Genomic DNA, 12,946 nt, shown 5'->3' on the forward strand with positions numbered 1-12,946 from the left:
AGATCGTGCCACTGCACTCCATCCTGGGCTACAAAGCAAGACTCTGTCTCAAAAAAAAAAAAAAAAAAAAAAAAAAGAGAGAGAGAGAGAGAGAGACACTGCAGTGTGTTTACTGGAGTTGTATGCATGCTCACTTGTGTTCTTCCCTCACTGGTGGAATGGCCCTAGGAGATCATATACCCATTAAACTCTGCTATTTTGCCTCTTAGTGCACATGCTTGAGCCCACTTGTTCAGTTCCTGAGATCTTTTCAGGAAGTTGCTGATCACCAGTTTCAGGTGTTTCTATCTATTGGGAAACTGCCTTTTCCTGGTGCTGTCTGTGACCAGTTACTATTTTAGAGAAGCAGTGTGACAACTGTCTGACCATCACCTGATGGTTTTCTGAAATTCCTGGTGGGGTTGGGGTGGGACGGAGGGGAGCCATCTCCTGCCCTGCTCATCCTGACTAGCTACCTATGGTAACACTACCGGGTACCCAGTCTGGAACCTGGGTGGTGGTCTGCCCTGTGGTTAATTTTACAAACTCTGTTTAGGGTCAGACCTGTGCATGCTCAGCTCAGAGATAAGCAAGGAGCTTATATACAACTTTATGGGATTACTCTCTTCATCTCTCTCCTTTCTGTGGTCACCCCATTACTTTCCAACTTGCTGGGGCCTTCCTTTTTGGTTCTCTGGCCAGAAAGCTGGGGCTTTAATTTCTTTCTTCTGCTATGCCCTTCCCGTGACTGTGTCTGCATCTGGAGCCAGGCTGAAGGACAGAGAGAGACAAAAAGCAATGGAGATTTGCCCCACACTCTTGGAACCACAATGTCTCTGCTTAGAGAGAAGTTTTGGGTGCCTGCCAACCCACCGCTACTCTCACTATGCTGCTGCCTCCACTAATGCCACAGTGTTGCCTGGCACCTGGGAAAGGAGAGAAGGAAAAAGACCTGGGGGATTTCCTCCACTGTCTCCAAACCTTAGTCCCCTTTTCTACTTCTTGGGCTACAAAAAAATGTGGGGACTTTTCTTGGAGCTTTTTTGGTCCTTATTTGAAACATACTTCTGAGTTTTGAGCTTCCTTTTTTCCCCCAGGGGGGTGGGAGAAAAATGGTAAACTTATCACTAATGTGGTAGAACGTCTAATTCTGGTCTTTTTTCTCAATCTTCTTTCTACCATTTACTTTTCAGAGTCCTCAGATAGCTGCTCCACATATTCTGTGTCCAGGAATTAAAGTTGTGTACAGTGGGAGAGACAAGGTAGACTATAGTTATTCCTTCTTCTCCAGAACTAGAACTTTATTATTATTTTTTTAAATAAATAGAGATGGGGATCTCACTGTGTTGCCCAGGCTGGTCTCAAACCCCTGGCCTCACCTCAGCCCCAAAGTGTTGGGATTACAAGTGTGAACCACCATGTCCAGCCTCTATTATGTTTTGACACTTAATTATATCAGATATCTCATTAATCTTAAACAGCTCTGAAAGATAGTTGTTGTACCTGTTTCACAAATGAGAAGGCTAGACCCAGATAGTTCAGTAATTTTTCCAAAATCATATAGGTAATAAATATTGGGAAAAAAATCTAAAAATGATCTTTCATGAATTATATTTACTTAACATTTAGAACTTTAAATTTTAAGTACATCATGTATTTTTCTGTTTCCAACAGAAAAGAAACATTTGTTTGCATAGGAATTCATGAAGGCGACCCAACCTGGAAAAAGAACTACTCACTTTGGCCATGGGGGTCTTGTGACAAATTAGTTCCTTTGGAGATTGTATTCAACCCTGAGGAATGGATTAAACTTACAAAAAATATCTACAACTGGACTGAAGAATATGGAAGGTATGAACAGCAGTTGCATTTTGATGCATATAAACATAGCAGTTTTGAGTACCCAAAAAAACTACTACATTTTGAGATGCCTTTTAATTTTTTTTGTTTTACTTTTTATTAATTGTTAATATTGTTACTTGCTACCCACAAAATACCATAATACAACAGAAAGAGAACGTGTCTTTCTCGTTCTCCTATTTACAAAACAGTGGGGAGAGTGGAGGGAAGAGGGTGCTGGTTGTGTGGATACCATGATGGAGGATAGATGATGGCACCTTCTACTTCCAAGTCTCTGAATGCTACATCGTCCACCATCCTATAGCGCATTGCCCTAAAAGCGGAAGAGGTTCATTAACTGCAGTTGAACTTTAAAAGGCATTCTGTTGCTTATGATAGTTTCCATTTGCGCAAACTTGTCACTTTTTTTTTCTTTAGGAATGGCAGATAACTTCTCTGTGAGGGAAGACTCAGCTTTAAGTAACTTTGTTTTCAGAGTTTCTTGGCATCAACCTGGTTATGTTTTAGAGGCATTACTAGCCTTCCTTTAAGCATTTCTACATAGAGTTTACTCTTTCCTATACAGAAAATGAGTCACTATCTAGGCTGCTCTACCTATGGAGTAGCGATTCTTTTACTTGCTTTCACACATACACAGAGTCACTATCTAAAGAAATGTGCCTCCAATACTTACTTTTGAAATTATGAATTATTTAAAGATTATATAACCTATTGCTTATAGGTTAAGAGCAACAGACAAGATTATATTTTAAAATACTGTAAAGGTTTTTTGAAAAGTCAGTATGCACAAATACAGACCACATTGTTGTATAACAGCCAGAGATGGATGATCAAAGCACTCTACGGCCATCATAAGAAAAAGAACAGCTGAACAACTAGTACCGGTACATAACATTGCTCACTATCCCCATTCTATCAAATATATACATAGTAAGAAAATTTTTAATTAAGAGAAAGAAAAATCAAATGGCTTGGCCATTGTTCTTTGAGCAGCATCAAATCTCCAGCAGTGATTTCCCAAGCCAGGAGTCCCTTCTCTTCAGGCTGATCCCCTTGTCTCACAGCTCTTTGGCTCTTACTTCTGTCCATAGAGTGACCTACACTTCACCTCTGCCCTGTTGCCATCTAACATACAGTTCTTATGAACGGCTGGCTCCCCAGATACTTCCAATGTCTTCCCATTGATCTTCTGTTTGCTCTCTTGAGGCATGGGAGCTCATTATGCAGATTAAGAAGATAGAACTAGAACTACCATTTGACCCAGCCATCCCATTACTGGGTATACACCCAAAGGATTCTAAATCATGCTGCTATAAAGACATGCACACGTATGTTTATTGCAGCACTATTCACAATAGCAGAGACTTGGAACCAACCCAAATGTCCATCAGTGATAGACTGGATTAAGAAAATGTGGCACATATACACCATGGAATACTATGCAGCCATAAAAAAGGATAAGTTCATGTCCTTTGTAGGGACATGGATGAAGCTGGAAACCATCATTCTTAGCAAGCTATCACAAGGACAGAAAACCAAACACCACGTTTTCACTCATAGATGGGAATTGAACAATGAGAACACTTGGACACAGGAAGGGGAACATCACACACTGGGTCCTGTGGTGGGGTGATGGGAGGGGGGAGGGATACCATTAGGAGATATACTTAATGTAAATGATGAGTTAATGGGTGCAGCACACCAACATGGCACATGTACCCTAGAACTTAAAGTATAATTTTTAAAAATTTTAAAAAAGATATTTACCAAAACCCAAACTTCCTTATAATTCAACTTTTTTAGGAGAACAAGTTTATTAATTTGATCACTATCAGTATTTCAAGATTCGTCTTATTTTATTGGCCTTGTCAGATGATAAAACAGTCATGATGTATCCTTTGCAAAGATGTGGATGATGGCTGGGCATAGTGGCTCACGCCTGTAATCCCAGTACTTTGGGAGGCCAAAGCAGGTGATCACTTAAGGTCAGGAGTTCGAAACCAGCCTAGGCAACATGGTGAAACTCCATTTCTACTAAAAATACAAAAATTAGCTGGATGTGGTGGCGGGTGCCTGTAATCCCAGCTACTTGGGAGGCCAGGGCTGGAGAATCACTTGAACCCAGGAGGCGGAGGTTGCAGTGAGCTGAGATCACACCATTGCATTCTAGCCTGGGCAACAAGAGCAAAATTCTTTCTCAAAAAAAAAAAAAAATGTGGATGACAGAAAAATATTACTGTTTTCTTGTAACTACAGGTTTGATCCATCTTCTTGGGAATCTGTGGCCAATGAAGAAATGTGGCAAGCGAGGTGACTAATCTACATTTTTGTGTGTGCAGTCTATTTTTAATATGACAGGGAAGTAGCCTATGGCAGTTTTAGTTTCAAGAGTAGGGGTGAGTAGTGATAATGAAAATAACATTTATGAGCAATTATGTTTTTGAGGCACTGTGCTAATCATACGTGAATATTTCAGTTCATCCCCACAATAACCTCTGAGGTTATTGTTTTATAAAAGAACAAACTGGATGTGGAAAGGCTACTTGTCCAAGGGCACACTGCTGCTATTGATGGAGTCCAAAGTTCACATCTGTCTGCCTCTGGAACACTCATCTCTCCTATGCTTTCTTGCCTTAATTAAAGTGAGTGTAATTGATTGAGTAGAAATTAATCATTACAACCTTGCCTCCATTTGTAATGTGCCTGTTAATTAGTTAAGCACTTATTTAATACTTACTGGAGGCCAGGCACCGTGCTAGGCATTGAAGCTACACATATGAATACGACACACTTCCTACCCTCATGAAATGCATAGTCTAATGAGCAGACAGACATGTTAAAGGAGATTAGAATATTAATCTGATGGAGCCTATACTTTCCTGTAGTTCAGAGAAGAGAGAGGTCATCCTGTCCTATATGGAACATTTCATAGTGATGCAACTTCTTTTGGTTCCTGTCATTTTTTTTTTTAAATCATAATAACACTAACAAACTTTGGCCTAAGTATTAATGTAAAAGTCCTAAGTAATGCAGACGGAGTATCTTGTACATAGGGAGTGCTTCCTTCAGCAAAAATGTATTGATGTCCAGTCTGAGCCAGGGACTGTACACGGAGAACAGTTATGATACAAACAGCTTACATAAGTTCGAAGAGGTTTTTAAATAGTGGTCAAGAAATACAGCTGCAAAATAATGATTGTAAATATAGATCAAGGATATACCGTATGTTTGCACAATTTACTGTGATTGAATGTGGGAAAGCTGGGAAGAAATCACATAAAAGAAGAAAGCAGGTCATTATTTACACAGGTATTGATTTAATTGGTGTTCTGAATACAACCTGGATGAGTTCATGGGGTCTAAGGGTCTAGTCACCTTGGAAGAACTGGGCACACATGGCATGAGCTTCATGATGGGTACCTTAAGGGATGTGTTGGCTAACTCAGCAGGTTTCCCTTTTCCTGGCTTCTCTTGCATAACAATAATGTACATTTGGAGGATGAACAGTGTACAATAGTGATGACGAGTGTAGGCTTTTTTCCTAAAAGATTTAGTCATTAGTGTGAATGCAGCATCTTGGCGGGTTGGTGGAGGGATTGTTGTTGGTTCAGAGCAAATGTCCATGAATATGAGAGAACTGAAAATAATACAATAAAGAATTTTGTACATCCCTTATCAGTGGGGAAACCTGGAAGATTTAGCCCTGAATGTGCAATTGACTGTATGATTTTAATGAAGGTTCCTATCCCCACCCCCAGGATGAAAACACCATTCTTCATCTTTAACCTGGCAGAAACTGCTCACATGCCTTCAAAAGTGAAAGCTCAACTCTACGCTCATGCATATGACGTATGTTATACTTTTATATATAGATATAGATATATTTGGTGGGAAGGTGATGGTGATTGTTTGGGATGGATAGAGGGTATATCACATTATAATTTTTATTCTTTTATTTCCCTCTTGATTTGGGCGTTATAAAGCAGCACATATGAACAAATCCTCAATTGTATCACAATATCCAAAGTAAATGGCTCTGGTAAGCAGAATAATACCTCCCACCCAAAAAAAGATGTCTATGTCCTAATCTCCACAACCTATGAATATGTTACCTATGTAACAAAGCAGGGGTGGGGGGATTAAGTTAGGGGTCTTGAGACAGGGGTTATCCCAGATTATCCAGGTGGGCCCAACATAATCATAAAGGTCCTCATGAAAGGGAAGCAGGCAGGTCAGAGTCAGAGTAGTAGACCTGATGCAGACGCAGAGGGCAGAGAGAGAGACTTGAAGATTCTACATGCTGACTTTGCAGATGGAGGAAGGGGCCAGGAGTAAAAGAGTTCAGGCCACCTCTGGAGGAAGTAGGAAAGGGTAAGGAAACAGATTCTCCTCTAGAGCCTCCTGAAGGAGCACAGTCATGCTGGTTTTATGACTTCTCACCTCCAGAAGTGCGAGGTGATAATTGTATGTTGTTTTAAGCCACTATGTTTGTGGTAATTGGTTATAGTGGCCATAGGAAACTAATATAACAGCTTAATATAAAACAAGTTCTAGCTGGTTACTCTCTCTGCAAAAGTCATGACCCTGGCTCCACTTGAAATGATAGGGCCGTGGCTTGTTGAGATTTCATGAGAAGAGAGAGAGTCATGGAGGGTGGCTCTGTCTTCTGACTGGCCCCAGGAAGCCAAATGAACCTTCGGAAGACACAGCCACACTGAAGATCTTGCACACATCGGTCCTCTCTGATGGGAAGTGGGAGCAGATACAGGAGGCTTGCTGTGGCACTATTGTAACCCAGTCTCTGCTTTGCTGTGACTTATGGCACTGGGCACTTCAGACACTTGCAGAGTCTGCTCTATAGGAAACTAATATCCTGACAAGGGCCAATGAATATAGAGGGTAGGACCTGTATATATGAGCAGCTGAGATATTTCTGCCATCTCTAGACTGCTGTGGTTCTACTCAGCCAGGACAAGTGTTTGGTGCTAAGACAAAATAGTATGGTGTCCAATCAGTATGACTACTTTTACTCCTCAATTGTGATCTCTGGTTCCTTGTTTATTCACTTATATTCACTCACAAGGCATTTCTTGAGCACCCACTCCATAGCAAATAGTGTGCTGCAGACAGTTAAGTCTTATCCCTGCTATCAAAAAGGTGGCAGGCTAGAGAGAGAGACAGAAGATCAAGTCCTCAGTCACAGTTCAGACTTGAGAGTGCTGTGAGAGGCACGCAGAGGTGCTACGGAAACCCAGAGCACTGGACCGGAGCAAGCTGGGGAGTAGGCTGGTGAGGGAGGAAGGAAGGGAAGGCTTCCAGAGGGGATGTCATTGGAGTGTCATCTTGAAAGATCAGAAGGAGCTAACCAGACAGATGGTAGGGCAAGGAGGCGAGAGAGGGAGGGGAGAGCAGTCCATAAGGAGTGAGCCATGGGGGCAAAGGCGGAACCCTCTGAGGCACCCCACTTGAGGACAGCAAGATACCCGATTATAGAAGGCAGCATGCTGGAGTTCTGTCTGGCAGTAGGGAGGCCCAGCTTCTAGGCCCACTCTGCCGTTAATTGTCAACTGTGAGTCAATGAACCTTTCCAGGCCTTTATTTTTTTTTTTTTTTCTAAAAAAGAAAATGGGCTTTAAACTTGAAAAGATCGTCTTTCATATCCTGTTCATATAATAATCCTGTTTATCTCTAATACCTTGTAATTCTTTGAAAAACAAGTAATATTTAGTTGGGAGAAAGCTGAGACTTACTGATACTTTATATTCTCATCAGTGACCGCTTCCATGGTGCGTTGTTAGGCTACTACTAAAGCTCGCTTGTGGATTTGTTGTCCCTTTGGGTCAGCAAGCTCTATTTTTTTTCAGTGAATAGAGATTATTGGTATCTCCTTTGCATAGTCTCCAGATGTGTGACAATGTTTACAAGACAAATGAGGCCAATTACTTCATGGTAATTACTTAATTACCACCCCTAGTGCTAGTTTTTCAAGAATGTTCTTGTTAGGTGTAAAGAATATATTTTTGTTGCTGTTTACATTATCCTACTCAATAGCTCATACAGAATATTAAGTTCAGGTGACTTAATAACTTAGGCATGGTGGGGGAGCAGGGCAGGGAGTAGCCAATTTATTCCTATAGGAATAAATTGCATCATTTGAAGGTGTCCTGCTGCCTGAAGACTAGTAGGTGGGTCATGAATGAGCCTCCATTCTCTGGAGCAGTTGGGGAAATGCTCCTGGAAGTATTGGCATCTATTTTGGACTTCAGCACCTTAGTGTGGGTTGGTGGGGTGGGGATGGTTAATGGGTACAAAAATATAGTTAGACAGAATGAATACAATCTAGTATTTGATAGCACAACAGGGTAACTACAGCCAACAACATTATGATACATTTAAAAATAACTAGAAGAGTATAATTGGATTGTAACACAAAGAAGGGATAAATGCTTGAGGTGATGGATACCCCATTTACTCTGATGTGATTATTATGCATGGCAGGCCTGTATCAAAATATCTCATGTACCTTATAAATATATACACCAATTGTGTACCTGCAAAAATTAAAAATAAAAAAGTAGCAAACATGAATCTAACAGGTTTATATTTCTATAGAAATATGTATTATACTTAATTTACAAAATAAAATTGGTATGTATAAAGCAACAACAACAACAACAAAAACTTAGTAGGATTTTGAAAACTGGACAGCTCCTGAATGCCTACTTTGTGTAGGGCAGCATGCTACAGCCTTTATATCCGTGTCTTATCAGAGGAGGCCTCAGGAAGAGAAACCACTGGACAAAAAATGATGAGGAAAAGGGTAAAGCAACTTTGGATATTTTACCAAGAGGATAAAAGGGTAGGAGGCTCACAGTAATCTTGATGTATATGAAAGCGCATGGTGATTCTTTCCCATTTTTTCTTTCTTTTCTATTTATTTTTTATAATTAGAGATGGGGGTCTTGCTTTGTGGGCCAGGCTGGTCTCCCACTCCTGGTCTCCAGCAATCCTCTGGCCTCGGCCTCCCAAAGTGCAGGGATTGCAGGCATGGGCCACCATGCCCAGCCTCTTCCCTATTGTATAAAATCAAGGGAACTAAGGGGAAATTTGCTTTAAAAGGCAGCTGGATGACTGAGGGTTATTGACTATTGAAACAATATATCAAACATGGATTATGGAATTTTTCGTGAGGGTGGTATTTTAAAATAGGTATGCATTTGTCTGCCCTGGAGTAGGAATTGGAAAAATAGATAATATGATTGGGTTTCTTTTAACTAAACGATGTCATGTCTAATTCAAAAAGCACTTGTCTCTTGGAGAAAGCACTATTGCTTTCCTGTGGTCTCAGAAAGTCTACAGGTTAAACGCCTGTGAATACAGCTCTAACTTGACAATCTCCAAGAAAGCTGTGAGATTCCCAAATAAGCAACTGTAATATTCCATTTTGCAGATTTATGTGTTTTATTTGTTAAATTTTTGATGTGTTTCCTCTAGAAAACTCAATATCAAAAAATCTAACTCTATACAATTAATACTCTCTCTGATGTTGAAAAGCAAAATTCTAAATTCCTATGGGCAAAGTTTTAACTATCAAAATTGTAAATTACAGGATACTGTGAAGCTTTTCAGTATCTCACTTTAAGGATATCTCTTAAATTCTGTCACACTCAGCCTCTGTGATGATGAATTTGTCTGGATTGTTTTATCGTTGCTATTGTTATTAGTGTTATTTTTAATGTAGAGAGAAATTTCTGTCAAAAATGTGGGACAAAAATTTAAATTCCTTCAAGTTCTTTTTCCAGGCAGTCTTCTAAAGAAAGCTGTTTCTTTTTCCTCCAACAGCTAAATTTAGAGTTTCAACTCTTCTGCCTGTGGAGTAAATAGCTTTCCATGAATTAAAACTAAATCCCTTCCCCAGAACATCTTTCTGGAGGAAGAGTATTTTGTCCTAACACAGTGTGTCTCAGGTTTCCCCTGCAACATCCGAAAACCTCAGAAGCAGTTTTAGATGCAGCATATTTGCCTCCTGCTACTGTAATAATTACAGTAACATTCTTGCATTTTCTGCATGGCCTAGCAATGATTAGATTTTTACTGGAGACTGCTTGAATTTTTTGTTTCTTGTTATTAATTCCTCTGTGGTTTTTTTGTTTGTTTTTGAAAAAAAAGTCAAAGAATAACAATGGAATACCAACATTTCTGCTGTTTTCTAGCTTTATAAGGAGATTGTCTATTTGCAAAAGGAGCACCCAGTGAATTGGCACAAAAACTATGCCATTGCCTGTGAGCGGATGCTGCGTCTTCAGGCAAGAGATGCAGACCCTGAAGTGCTGTTATCTGAAACCATCAGACATTTCCATCTGTACTCTCAGAAAGCACGGAATGATCCACAGCAAGCTGATATTTTAGGTGCTCTAAAGCACCTAAGAAAAGAACTGCAAAGTCTGAGAAACAGGAAAAATGTCTGACACAGCAAAATATGAAAAACCTGCTCATCATTCAGCTTCCAAAATTCTGAAGTCCGGAAGCTTTTTCTTCAAGAAAAGAAGCTGCATAAAAAATTTAAAACTAAGTCATCTCCCAGATATAAGTAACATGGTCCAGCAGTACTGTTTAATGGGGTGTTCAGTGACTAAGATCTACTATTTATGCAAAATTCTGTTTATCCCATGTTACCAAATTACCATTTCAGTGAGAAGCTTTATGAAAAGTCTTCTGACTTGCAGTCTTTTACCAGATGACTGCGCTGGATTAGATTCTAGAAGAGAATGAACCATTTTCATATAACTAAATATTGACCATGAACTGTTTAAGGGCCATGCTTATTGGAATCAGTTTTAAAGTTAAATTCTTTTGATATTAATACCAGACCAAAGACATTTTCTGTTTCCTGAACAAAAAGAATGAATCATGTTAGGCTTTAGGTGAGAGTACATTTTTTACAAAGTAGCTATAGTTGTTACATAGTCTTATACTTCAAGCTAAGCACCAAGTGGGTGATATTTTGAAAAAAGTTTGCGTTTTACTGTCTTAGATCGTTCTCGGAAATCACTGAAAAAAAAAAAAGCTAATTTGATGTTTGCTTATTTCAGCTGCAGAAACTGGTGAGTAAAAAGGATTTTGCATTTTCTTAATTAATTTTATATTTATGTTTTATTTCTATTTGGACTCAGAGATCTAGGCCCAATAATTAGTAGGCTCTTGCTGCCAAAATGCAAAGGGGAAAAAAAAGGCAGGGATTGGGGGGGATGGGGGAAGTGGCTCAATAAATTCATTTCTGTTACAAGCATCTTTTATACATATTACTAAAGAGAACATAGTAAGAAATGCAAATAATAGTTCTTTATTTTATTATGACAGTTAATTAATAGCAACCTGTTTTAATGAATAAAGTCACTCAGAGTCCTTCAGCACTTCCTAAGTAGAGGCCAGAATCTGTAGGGCTTCTTTTCCCCCCAATTGTATAGCTCCTAGACTCCAAGCACTATATAGGCCCCTGTATAGAAATGCTCACTAATGAAGAGGGAGGGCTAGAAGCTTGTCTGCATTCAAAGATCACTGGTGAGTCATTCAGCAAGAAAAGGCCCCTTACCAGGAATAGTCACAGTTCCGTGGCATTGTACTAGCAAAAGGGTCTGATCAAAGGTCTCCTGTGGAGCTTGCATGGTTCCCTTTCATACGACGACCATAATTAAAACCACTAATTCTCTTTTAAAATGCTGCAGGATGCCATGTAGGCATCTGTCTGGAGTGTCCTTTGTGATGTCATAAGCTGTTAAGGACCAGTGCCGAGGGCTTTTGAGTGAAATGCCAGTCATGAAGGTGCTTCAAGACAAGGGTGCCTCTAAAAGCTTGACAGGGCCTTGACTGCACAATTCGAGCTGAATTTGCCCCTTGTCAGCTGCCAGTAAATAAATCTCAAAGGGGGAAAAGCTGAAGTTTCATTACCTGATCCATGGGGCTTTGTTGGTTTTGGCATCACACAGGGGAAGCTCTTGCCCCTCCATTCTCTGGATTTGAAGATGTCCATTGGAGCCTGCAGTGCCTGGACAGGGTTCAGAGCGGAACCTTTTGAAGAGTGTCAATAGTTGTAACAGTTCAGCTGTTAGGAAGACAAATAAATGGAGGAGCTCATTAATCCGCTTTTGGCTCTCAGTGCCTTTTGCCCTTTTATCACAGCCTTATTAGGCTCCTACTCATCTTGAACCAGAAAAAAATGAATTGAAGTTGTTGAGTACTAATTGGCAAAGACTTTTAATCATGGGCCAAGAACTTTCACTGACTTGAAAGTAACTTCTCCACAGGGAAGGACCAAAAACCTGGTTTACCTTAAAACAAAAACCTGTTGGAGTTCAGTGTGGTGTAAAAATGTAAGGAAGCGTTGATAAATTGTCTAAGTTTATCCATTCGAAAGAAATTGTGTAAGATTATGATATTCTCTTTTCTTTTAAAAAAGAAAGTACAATAAAATTCAAACATTTCTTAGGAAAGCATTGTCTTTATTGGTTCGGAAAAGAGATTGCACACATGTGTGATGGTCGTGTTTGTTTCTGAACATCTATACACAGGTATGTGAATATCCATCTCTGCATCTGCATACACATGTGGTGTTTGAGGAACCTCATTGAAAGTGATATTTCCTATTAGTCGCCTTAAGAATGGCAAATGAAGACCTCTTTTTGAGAATCTCTGCTTTTAAATATTTTTAAAATATGTGTCTGTACTATGGAGATATGTGTATGGCTGAATGTGCTTTATGTATAGATTGTTGTCAAACGGTACATAGATTATTTTGTGTGTGTGCAACAACGGCTTTGGGCCACTCTGTCTTTGAGAAACCAATGATATAATAGCCCAGAGTAGATAGGATCATAATAAGTTTCTAAAAACCACTGGTAAATGAAAAACTAGTAAACTGAGCTGAGATTTAGGGATGTTGGGCTTCATTCCCAGATCAACTACTTTGGAGAATCCTTTCCTTTCTGTTAGACGAGGTTAAACAAGTTGCTTTCTTTTTCTTTCTCTTACTTTCCTTGGCTAGTGTACAGACACCACAAAATCTGATAAAAGCGGTTTCCTGTAGTCTGACCCCCAACACTGAGGGGAC

General features: G+C 39.7%; 1 protein-coding gene across 3 annotated transcripts in view; it reads left to right on the forward strand.

The window, feature by feature from the left end:
* TMEM260 (transmembrane protein 260) overlaps positions 1 to 12,329 on the forward strand; it is a 63,764-nt gene extending 51,435 nt beyond the window's left edge. For 2 of the 3 annotated variants that reach the window (XM_015143770.3, XM_015143771.3), the window contains 4 exons: positions 1,654 to 1,830; positions 4,096 to 4,149; positions 5,598 to 5,688; positions 10,053 to 12,329. In XM_015143770.3, coding sequence (XP_014999256.2) covers positions 1,654 to 1,830; positions 4,096 to 4,149; positions 5,598 to 5,688; positions 10,053 to 10,307 — 577 coding nt within the window. In that variant the 3' untranslated portion in view covers positions 10,308 to 12,329. Of the gene's footprint in view, positions 1 to 1,653; positions 1,831 to 4,095; positions 4,236 to 4,315; positions 4,482 to 5,597; positions 5,689 to 10,052 lie in introns of all 3 variants that reach the window. The other variant, XR_013395387.1, reaches the window with a different exon arrangement.
* Positions 12,330 to 12,946: the final 617 nt, after the last annotated feature.

This window comes from Macaca mulatta, chromosome 7 (assembly GCF_049350105.2).
Source record: "Macaca mulatta isolate MMU2019108-1 chromosome 7, T2T-MMU8v2.0, whole genome shotgun sequence".
In the NCBI taxonomy this organism is placed as follows: domain Eukaryota; kingdom Metazoa; phylum Chordata; class Mammalia; order Primates; family Cercopithecidae; genus Macaca; species Macaca mulatta.